The sequence below is a fragment of the Agrilus planipennis genome, unplaced genomic scaffold, assembly GCF_000699045.2.
Source record: "Agrilus planipennis isolate EAB-ADULT unplaced genomic scaffold, Apla_2.0 scaffold51, whole genome shotgun sequence".
NCBI lineage: Eukaryota > Metazoa > Arthropoda > Insecta > Coleoptera > Buprestidae > Agrilus > Agrilus planipennis.
The window spans coordinates 488,135-499,579 of NW_020438915.1; the positions used below are offsets into that span (position 1 = coordinate 488,135).

The window sequence follows — 11,445 nt, forward strand, 5'->3', positions numbered from 1 at the left end:
TCAGCATTTACAGAAAGAGTATTCTCTGTTATGAACGCAAAGTGGCGGGACGACAGGAATAAAGCTTCATTAAAACTAATTAAAAATGAACTTTTAGTTTACTTAAATCTTTGTTTGCCATGTTTAGAGGCTATTAATGTATTTAAGAGCGACAGCAATTTGTTACTGGCTGCTAGGTGTAACAAAAAATATGTTTTTAAAAACAAAAAATTAAATACTTTATTTTTATGCCGAGTACTTTTTTTTTAACCTTTTAGTCGAGAAATACTTTATGTAAAGCCTGAAAAGGTGGCAACCCTAAATGTAAGTCAAATTTACCTTACCCTTGTGACTAAATGTGTCAAAAGTTGAGGTTCATTTATTTATTTTATTTGATTGGAAATAAAATTAGTCGAATGTTAACCTTTCGTAAAATCTTGTACCCATAATGCGTTGGATATAGTTATAATTTGTTGTTCCCGTAGTTCTCGCTGGAATTAACTTCCTCCCATTCCAGATACCTACACAAAAAGTGTCTCCCGGTGTTTCTCTCATTTTACAGGTTGAAGTCGGTGACCGGAAGTAATTTGCTGTGTTTGTGAGTTCTACGGAAGAGCCTTAACTTAGTTTGAACGGCTTCCCTTGGATCCAAAATAATTATGATTTTCTTCCCGGGGCGCCAAGCTATACGACTCAACTACGTGCTTTTCTTTAAAAATATGGCGGCGTTCTCGTTTATCACGATTTTTGTGCTGATGGTAATAACCTGTTCAAATACGTGCGTGGCATAGAGAAAATACCACGCTGGGTAAATAGAACGGAGCCAAGTTACAAAGTTGCGTCAATGTTTGAAACCCTGAAGAGAGGAAAGTACGTAAAAGGTTTTCGACATTGGCGGCTTTCTATAATGAAAGCAATTAGGCGAGTGAACCCATTTGAATTTTTAAATAAAACAAACTAAGGGACGCGGTGAACAATTGTGAAAGTTGAAAATAAACTTGGGTATTATTAAGTGCAGAGCTAAGATGAGCAAAGATAAATCATCGATCCGCTTAACCCTTAATATTATATTGGAGGTAGAGGAAAACTATCTCGAGTGTCTTCAATGCTCCATTATTTCTGCTAACGGAGCAAGTGCTTTAGTTTGCTCATAACACGCAGTGGTGTAGTGGCAAATTGTGAAAAGAAATAAAAATAAAATAGAACGGTATTAACATTCCCAAAACAACAGCGTAATTGTAATATATTTATGCTCGCGAACGGTTAATTTAGAAATTCGAAAAAGATTGTTAAAGGTATATGTCTGGAGAGCGACTCTGTACGGTTGCAAACATGGATAGTGATGGGTGTGGCGGAAAAGAAAAGGTTGAAACTTTCGAAATGTGGTAGTATTACGGGCGAATGGTGAGGATACCGTGTGTAGAGAAGGTTAGAAATGAAGAGGTATTAGAAAGAGTAAGAGAACACAGGACTCTATGGAAGTCAATAAGAAATAGGCGAGATAGGCTGATAGGACATGAAGGGCTAGTGAAACATATAAGGGCACAATCAAGAGTTAAGAGGAGTAGAGGTAGACCTAGATTAGATTACTGTTCGCAAATAGTTAAGATTTATGGGATGCTCTTTAATTTTAGGGAAATGTGAAGATTAGCTCAGGATAGGAAAGAATAGAGGTGCGTGTCCAACCAGTCTTAGGACTGATGACCTTATGATGATGATAATCTCATGCCACTAGAGCACCCAGTGAAAAAAGGAGTAAATAAAATAAAAGTAGAAAAGCGCAAAAGTAAATTTCATGCTGTTTTTCCAATTCATTCCTATTTCAATTGAAAAACATTTACAAATAAATTAAACTGGTGATTACCTACCATGCGAAGTTTAGCTCAGGATAGGAAAGAGTGGAGGTACGTGTCCAACCAGTCTTAGGACTGATGACCTTATGATGATGAAAACATAAACTTGAACTATTATGCTACGTACATAATAATTTGTATGGTATGAGATATTTATATATTTGTGCATTTCACGAAGTCCAGACTATTTTCTTCATTAGCATACAAAGATATCAATTAAGTCCTTTTTGCGACGTTCCGTTAAAATATCGGGTATTCATAAGGAAAATTAGACAGTTGTATCTTAGGTGCAAACGACCCCTTAGAATATTATACGGCTAGCACCCGAGTTAATGATTCTAAGAAGTTAATTAAATACGTTTCCAAGCCCCGAAATCTATTTAGAGCAACCTGACATGAATAAAAGGAAAAGCCTATCTGGAATTTTTGAATGTGAGCAATATTTGAACAAGAAAAAAACCTCCAGTGAAAAGCACTTTTCACGTTTTCTTTTATCCCTTTTAAATTGCGTGATACACGTTGTCCCTTCAATTTTATTTAAAAGCACAAAAATAACTCAAAGTAAAAAGATTAGCAAATAAATAGTATAAATTATCTCAGCAAGCCACCTCTATAGGAGTTGAAATCATTATTATTATGATTACAGACATCTGTCATTGTCCCTAAGGTTTCGTTTTCGGCATCTGTTTGGTCAANGTAAATAAAATAAAAGTAGAAAAGCGCAAAAGTAAATTTCATGCTGTTTTTCCAATTCATTCCTATTTCAATTGAAAAACATTTACAAATAAATTAAACTGGTGATTACCTACCAGTTTCTCTCATTCAAGGCTTATGGAACAATACACACATTTCCTAACAAACCTCTTTGTTTAATTTATTTCTGATAAACCGATAGATGTTTATCACTGTCGGATTATTGGGATCAACTGATGGGTTCTAGTCCGTTAAATGGGGTTTTGTTTCTACGTATTTCAAGCCTCAATTGTGGATTATCAGCTGATTGTTTTGAACAAAAAAAAAGACAGGAGTGCTCTCTATTGAGCTAAACAAACGACGGATTGTATATTGTGGGAACACAATGAGTGAGGTCTACTCCAGAGGCGATTGCTAATTTATTTTTCACTATACTTTCAGCAATCAAAAGAAGCGTCACGACTGCCGAAACAAACCAAACCAACTATACTTACTAAAAGTGGAATTACCTATTGAAGTGTACCTTTTACGAACTGAACAGTTCGTTACATACAAAGAGCAAAGAAAAAAGCTCTTCAACTCTATTAAAGATAAAGCTTAGAAGACAGTACGAAATAAGACAGTTTTATTATTTAAATACAAAAACAAATTCACGCTTGTTCATGGTTTGCTACATGACTACTTACTTAACAAAATAAGGTAAAAGACGTGTAAAAAGATGATAAAAACATTGAATGACGGTTTTATACTTTTATTTTAAGATTCTCTAACAATATTGTTTGAACCTTTCGGTTATCTTCAGAAAGCTTTTACAGTAAAAGCAACAGTTATTAATAGATGTGTACGTAAAGCTGACTGAAAGAATACTCAAATGGAATCTTCACCTTCATCCCCTATGACTTAATAATGACGAGCGATTTCTACATACAACGTATTGTGCAAGTTGTCAGAAATTCTTTCTCCACATCGAGACAACATTAAACATAAAGACCAAATAAACAGAAAATACAATAGAGCACTTATATACGGCCTCAATTTGAAATCGTAATAATTTTTGACGCGATTTAAACTTCAAAAAGAAAAGCTATGCTGTTGAATATTATTGTTACATATGTAAGTCAAAATCCCTATAATATTTACATTTAAGCTCAGCGTTGTACGGGTGCGAAACATGGACGGTGGGCGCGGCGGAAAAGAAAAGGTTACAAGCGTTCGAAATGTGGTGTTATAGGCCAATGATGAGGATACCGTGGATGGAGAAAGAGAAGAAATGAAGAGGTATTAGAAAGAATAGGAGAACAGAGGACTGTATGGAGGTCAATAATAAATAGGCGAGATAGGTTAGTAGAACACCTTTTTAGGCATGAAGGTCTAGTCAGAGACATATTAGATACAGAAACGGGAGTTAGAAGAGGTAGAGGTAGACCTAGATTAGATTACTGTTCGCAAATAGTTAAGGATGTGGGTTGTCACCGTTTTAGGGAAATGCGAAGAATAGCTCAGGATAGGAAAGGTTAGAGGAACGTGTCCAACCAGTCTCAGGACTGACGACCTTATAATGATGAACATTGATATCAAATTTTATTTATTGCTCTTTGATAATGGAAAGCATACAAACGCATAAATAAGGGGATTAAAACAGATATTAATAGAAGTAATTAATAAGTTACAAACCTCCTTTGGGGAGCACTCAGCTATGTAGCCCATTTCTAATAAGTCAACCACCATAAGAATCGTTCCGAATAAAAGGGCGTCCTTCAGACGAACTGGCAGGAGGGAGTACGTCAGATAAGTGTACACAAGGGTAGTTGCTGTTCCAGCGAGCGGCCGAAGTTTTCCACAGAAAATTGATATACAAATCTGCAACAAAGGAAAGAACCGCTGTTAAATTTATTTCTATAAAGAAAAGTTCAAACTTTTGTACACGAACCTTTTCTATAGATATATATTATTTTCTAATATAAATTCGACATTTATTCAAATTTTTTACATTACAAGTAACGCGTATGCATTGGCCCGAAATTGAACCCTGTAACCTACGATCATTCTACCACTAAACTGTCAACCCCTCTTGTAAGCTTCTTCTAACTGAACATGTTTTCTAATGTTATTAATTAAAGGTGTTGCAAATATTCACATCCGGATTGAAAACCACGAAACATCTGCATTACTTTAGAGATGTTTGTACAGAAGCACAAAAAAGATCAACATTTCTAAAAATTCCCTTAAATAGTGGAGCTTATTAAAGTGTTATATTCCGACGAACAATTATCTAGTGGCCAAGTAAAAACAAAACGTAAAATATCTAAACACCCCACGTCACCATTTTGTTAATGAACACTGAAACTCTAGCCTTCGCTAATTACGCCTTCAGTAGTTTCCATCACAGAGCTGCAATTATTCCACTAATTACCGTAATTGCAGAAGCTGAGCCTGTACAGGATTGGATCACTACTTAAGGCGTAATGGCGATGAAGGATCTCAGAACTTACTTTGCACTTAAGCATGAAACCTAAGAAATGCGTCAAAAGCGATTACTAATTACTAAAAAAATTAATAAACTTCCACTGAAATTTCAACTCCACGAAAAATACATTAATGTATACATATATGTATGTACCTGAACTTAAAACATGGTAGGTTTTCTTTAAATAAATTTTAAAGTATAATAATACAATTTTAATATTAGTAGGTACATTTTGGTTGTCACTGTCCGCTGATTATGTACAATTAACAGATACGGGATTAATTAAAAACTTTAGGAAAGCAAACAGTCAAATACGTGAACGGAAAAATTTAGTTAGGTTTTCACATCAGTCAAAAATAATATAATCCTTCATTAAGGGATGAATTCGTAGATCCTCAATATAAATTTTTAAATGTACGAATTGTTAGTAAGATCTCAAATTAACTTAACTATTAACTAGAAAAACTATGAACTGAGTATAAGCACCTAAAATATCTCTAATTTAGATCATACAATATAATATATCAAATTTACAACTCATTTAAAGTAATGAGCACATTATGTCATCATCATCATAAGGTCGTCACGTCATCAGTCCTAGGACTGGTTGGACACGCACCTCCACTCTTTCCTTTCCTGAGCTAATCTTCGCATTTCCCTAAAACTAGAACAACCCACATCCATAGCTATTTGCGAACAGTAATCTAATCTACGTCTACCTCTACCCCTCCTAACTTCCGTTTCTGCCTCTAATATGTCTCTGACTGGACCTTAATGCCTGAGAAGGTGTCCTACCAATCTATCTCGCCTATTCCTTATCGACATCCATAGAGTCCTATGTTCTCCTACTCTTTCTAATACCTCTTCATTTCTAACCTTCTCTATCCACGGTATCCTCATCATTCGTCTGTGACACCACATTTCGTACGCTTCTAACCTTTTCTTTTCCGCAGTCCCACTGTCCACGTTTCGCATCCATACAGCACCGTACTCCAAACATACACTTTTAACAACCTTTTTCCGAATTTCTAAATTAACCGTTCGCGAGCAAAGAAGTGACTTCTTTTTATTGAAGGCGACTCGACCCTGCACTATCCTCTGCTTTATATTCCTACTACTTCTTCCACCCTGACTTGTCTGACTTTCTAGATTTCTGAAATCGGCCACTTCTTCTAATTTTTCGTCTTCTATCTTTATATTCGCTCCTTCCCTACCTTTTTTTACCTTACATTCCAGTACTTTTGTTTTACTTTCATTTATTTTCATACAGTACTGTTTTGTCAATACCGCTTCCATTTTATTTAAAGCTATCTCTAGGTCCTTCTTGCTAAATACTAATACTGCTATATCATCTACAAATCTAAGCATACTAATCTTTTTGCCTCTATATCTATCCCTATAATTTTACTGTCTTTAATGATGTTGATGGCGTCTTCGATGTATAGATTAAAAAGTAGCGGTGACAGTGTGCATCCCTGTCTGACTCCCTTCCTAATATGTACTTCTCTACGTTGCAGTCCCATCTCTATAACTGCCTGTTGCTCTTTATATATTATTTGGTTTAATTATATTCATAACAATGGAATCGCTATATATTTATAAAAGAACCGATTTACGGGTGGCTTGTAAGATTAAAATTGAAGTGCGATACAGAACTGAACTTTTATATTGCTCAGAAGATGACCTGTAAAATCGTATGATATGTATGGGATGTGTCAAATTGCTTCTTTCGAAGCCATCAGTGCAACGTTCCGTGGCGGGATTCATTTTCGCAATACGAACGCAACTATGTATGTATGTTCGCAAATAAAGGGGAAAAGTAAGAATGCTGGAAACGGACAAATTTAATTTACGAGATAGCTACTTCAATTACATTTTCCAAGATCTAACGTAAAACTCGATTAATAGCACGTTACACATAAGTTCCGAGGGAAACGTTGAAGCACATTTTCTGTAGGTACCTGTGAAATACCTTTGACAACAAAGCTTTATCCTTTACATTAAATTCAGTCGCAATCCACAACCAACCTTCGCAATTAATACTGGCGAAACTTAATTAGGAGTCGTTCAAGTAATGCATATTTAACGTGATTTTTGAAGATTTTTTAACCCCCGCGCCACATGTAATGTTCTGTTACGTTTTGGTTTACCCCCCCCCCCTGCCCCTAATATCTGAAATTACGAAAAAGATACTTTTAAGTTATTTCGTGTTCTCGATACAAAAATTTAAATTGGTAAGAATTGCTTCGTGCATGGGTGATTTTGCAAGTTTTCCTTTTATTCATTAGAGGCTCGGAACGAAGAAAAGGAAATTATGAAGCAGTGGATCATATTTATCTAAATGAAATCCAATTTCCTTTTTATGTCGATTCATACTTATTTGTATACTTTATAACATCTTGACGATCTGATAAACAGAACAAATTAAAAAAGAAAATTTTGAAAAAGATTATCGTCGACGAAAAGAAGAAAAACTTTCCTTTTACATGTAAAGTAAATTAATTAATATCAAGAGGGGCAGAAATATTACATTTATAAAAAATGTCGAATAAAATTGAACACAAAAGAGCAATTAGCCAACAAGAGAGCAACCAGTTTGTTTCCCCAAGTCTAAGAAAATTTAACGAAAAGTAATACTAACAACGAAAAATGTTTGCTAAAGCTAAGTAAAGTTTATCCTTATTTTTTATGGAAAGCGAGAGTAATGAGATGACTAAAAGCTTCATTAATAATAAATAAATAATTTTTAATGTAACATTTTTCGAACCAAATTTATAATCTTATTAACTTATGTTAACTGTTATGGAAGCCAATAAAACATAGGCGAGATAAGTCAGTAGGACACCTTGTCAGGCATGAAGGTCTAGTCACAGACATATTAGAGGCAGAAACAGGAGTTAAGAGGAGTAGAGGCAGTCCTAGATTAGATTACTGTTCGCAAATAGTTACGATTTGTGGGATGTTCTAGATTTAGGGAAAGAGTGGAGGAGGTGCGTGGCCAGCCAGTCTTAAGACTGACGACCTTACGATGATTATATATAACTGCATTCTTTCCATTGCTACGTATTTAGTTATAAAAGGAAAATCAAACTCAATTATAAATTCGTTTGCTGCTAAACCAAAATACCGTTAGAATGCAATTCATATTAAATACTTACGTATGCAAAATATACATAATCACTTCGCAGTGGTTTTCTACATATAATTCTGCACATTTCTTGTATTCTATGGAATATAAACAAAAATATTCGCAACATCATTATCTGCTACATGACTGTAACAAAGATAAACGGAATGCGCAAATAAGCGTACAATACGGGTGGATTACTGAATATTGCAGTGCCCCACATTCAACAGGATACACAATAAGCCACTGTCACATAATAGTTGTCGGGAACACGCAAGGAATAATGACAGCCATTTCCTCTTTTGCAAACCAAGAAAATATTATTCGTTCAACACACATTTTAATGGAACTACCCTAACGTCTACTCTTAATGCGTACATAGTGCATACAAAACTGAATTTCTTCAATGATGATTCAGATTTGCCTATTCAAATGTAAATTTAAAAAAGACTCGACTACAAACATTCAGCATTTTATAACGATAATAACTCTTCAGTTTGATATTATTAACATCTAAAGTATATTTTAAATTAATACCGAGTGTCCCATTTTGATCTGTCACCGCAAATGTTTCGTAAAAAACTAAGCCATTTTTACAAGTTGGATTTGTGATCAAAGTATTCCTATAATATCATTTTTTTTTTGTTAAATATGACACCTAAATAAATATACTTGCATATGCCCTAGACAAAAATATTCAGTCTCCAACCTCTCAGAGTCTTTCAAAGTCTCTTAGAGAGTCTCTCACAGTCTCTCAGTTATTGTCTAGGTGTTTTTATGGATCTCCCACAGTCTCCGTATGAGAGACTCGAACGATAAAATTGTTAATTCAGAGATTCAAGTGTCCCACAGAGAGACTGAATGAATAAAACTGAAAAATTGAGAGATTCGAGTCTCTCGTTCAAAGATTGGATACGCAATGAGGATCTTTCTATGAGCGACTCGAGTCTGTCGTTCAGAGACGCTAAAGTTCTTTTGACAGTCTCTCAACAGTCTCTCTCAGCGACACCTGAGAGACTCGACGAGAGACGGAGACTCGAGTCTCGCTTTCAGAGATTCTGAGAGACTGAAAATTTTTATCTCGGGTGGATTTTCTCAAGATACAAGTAGATGTATAAATAAACACTTACCTCTAATGCAAGGAAAGTGATGAGTACAAAATAGGAAATGATGATCAGATGAACTTCGTTCATTGCAGGTCGAGAGAGAATTGTAAAAATTACTGAAACAAAGGAGAAACTTTGTTAGAAACTGACAATTAAGTGATTTTATTTATAAATAGCATTCTAGCGACATTTAAAGGATAACATACATTCATACTAAACATAATAACACATACCTAGGTAAAAAGCATAAGTAAATTCAAAAAACAGATAAGTAGTAATAAATTTCAAATCAAAACCATTTATTCCTGAAACAGTACTAAACTATAACACCTAATATTATGATTTTACAGATGTACAAATTGAAGATGTCTGAACTCAAGAATATTATCACATCAGGACTAATGTATCTACTAATTTATGCATTTAGGTAAATCATTTTAACATTTACTTTTACTATGATGAATAATGACATGGTTTCATACAACTTTTAAATAAAATTGCGTAAGTACTTAATTAAATTAAGGGAGCATGAGGGTAACAATAAGCAGTATTCACTATTAAGTTAATAAACAGAAACCTTTGTTTATTATTCTTAACGCGAATTTTGCCCCTGCTTCAAACACCAATGTCTGTTGGCATAGAAAACTCTTTATTTCAATTCACTTATACACTCCAAAGTTCAAACAAAACAATTTGGCCGATTAATGGCGGGAAATCGGAGTACCTACTGTGTTTTTTAATCAACTCTGAAAGGTGAACTTAAAGAATTCTTGTTTAGAGAAACAAGACCTAACAGCAGACCATTTAATTGCAAAGGCTTTGATGTACTTTTTTACTTCGTCACTTACTTTGAAGAAAGTTCACTGAGGTGATCATCAAAGAAAAAAAAAATGATCGTTTGCATGAACAGATAAAGTATCTTTATTCATTTTATTCCTAGTAACTTGAGAGAAATTTAAAGGGAAAAATAAATTATCGTTTCTTTTATTGAACAAAGAAAGAAGATACAGTAGAATTTTTATTGTTTTATGATTTAGCAGTCCAACGCTAACACTAAAGGGCATAGAAAATGTGTTATATATGTTAGGCCCGAAGACCGAAAACGCTCAGTGGACGGAAAAAACGGCCACATCGTGTTCTGGCTACTTTCGAACGCACAGAACGCGGTTTGGTTGTTTTTAAATGCTCGCAACGCATTCTTAATGTTCGACTTGTATTATTTGCCCCTGTCTACCTGCGTACAATGAGATTTATATTGTACTTATAAAACATATGAATTTCAATCCATTTTCAGTTTTTAGGAAACAATTGAATTATTAACAACTAGAATCATTTCAACAATATTAAATTTCTTATAATTGTTGTTTCAGTTCTAGGAAGAAAGTTACACTGAATACTTATATTGTCGAGCATATGATATATGAATGAATGAATGAAAGTCAAGTTAGTTATTATATACTCAAAATCAATACCTCCTCTAGGGATTATTAGATGTAATTATAATGGAACCTTCTCGAAAAGTTAATTTCTAAACCTCCTTTATGATCACATAATTCATTGTCATATAGAGTTATCGGTACGTACATTGTTATAAAATCGCCGAAAAGATCATACAAATTACAAATGATCATAAATGTACTGTACTGGAATGATTATAAAGGAAAGTTGTACATTTTTAGTACCTTCAGTTTATAACAATAGCTAATAACCGTACACCTATTGTTTAGGTAAGTTGACAAAATCTTAAAATTACAAAAGGTTATTAAAATTTCATTCATTCATATATTATATGCTCGGCAATATAAGTGTTCAGTGTAACTTTCTTCCTAGAACTGAAAAACAATTAAATATTGTTGAAATTATTCGGCGAGAAAACCCGAACCCATCTTTGGTATCTAATTATAGTTGTCAATAATAACAATAATTGTTTCCTAAAAACTGAAAAACGGATTGAACTTCATTTGTTTTATAATTACAATATAAATCTCATAGTACGCAGGTAGAAAGCGGCAAATAATACAAGTCGAATATTAAGAACGCGTTGTGAGCGTTCAACAATTGATAAAACGCGTTCCGGCTGTTTAACAGTTACCAGAACGCGTTGCGAGCGTTTAAAAACAGCCAAAACGCGTTCTGTGCGTTCGAAAGCAGCCAGAACGCGATGTGGTTGTTTTTTCCGGCCACTGAGCGTTTTCGGTCTTCGGGCCTAACATATATATA

At 34.3% G+C, this 11,445-nt stretch overlaps 1 protein-coding gene across 1 annotated transcript in view; it reads right to left on the reverse strand.

Annotated features, from left to right (window-relative positions):
* LOC108732988 (adenylate cyclase type 6) overlaps positions 1 to 11,445 on the reverse strand; it is an 89,927-nt gene that overhangs the window by 51,823 nt on the left and 26,659 nt on the right. The window contains exons 4-5 of the mRNA XM_025973597.1: positions 9,250 to 9,341; positions 4,200 to 4,385 (exon numbers count right to left, since the gene is read on the reverse strand). Coding sequence (XP_025829382.1) covers positions 4,200 to 4,385; positions 9,250 to 9,341 — 278 coding nt within the window. The remainder of the gene's footprint in view (positions 1 to 4,199; positions 4,386 to 9,249; positions 9,342 to 11,445) is intronic.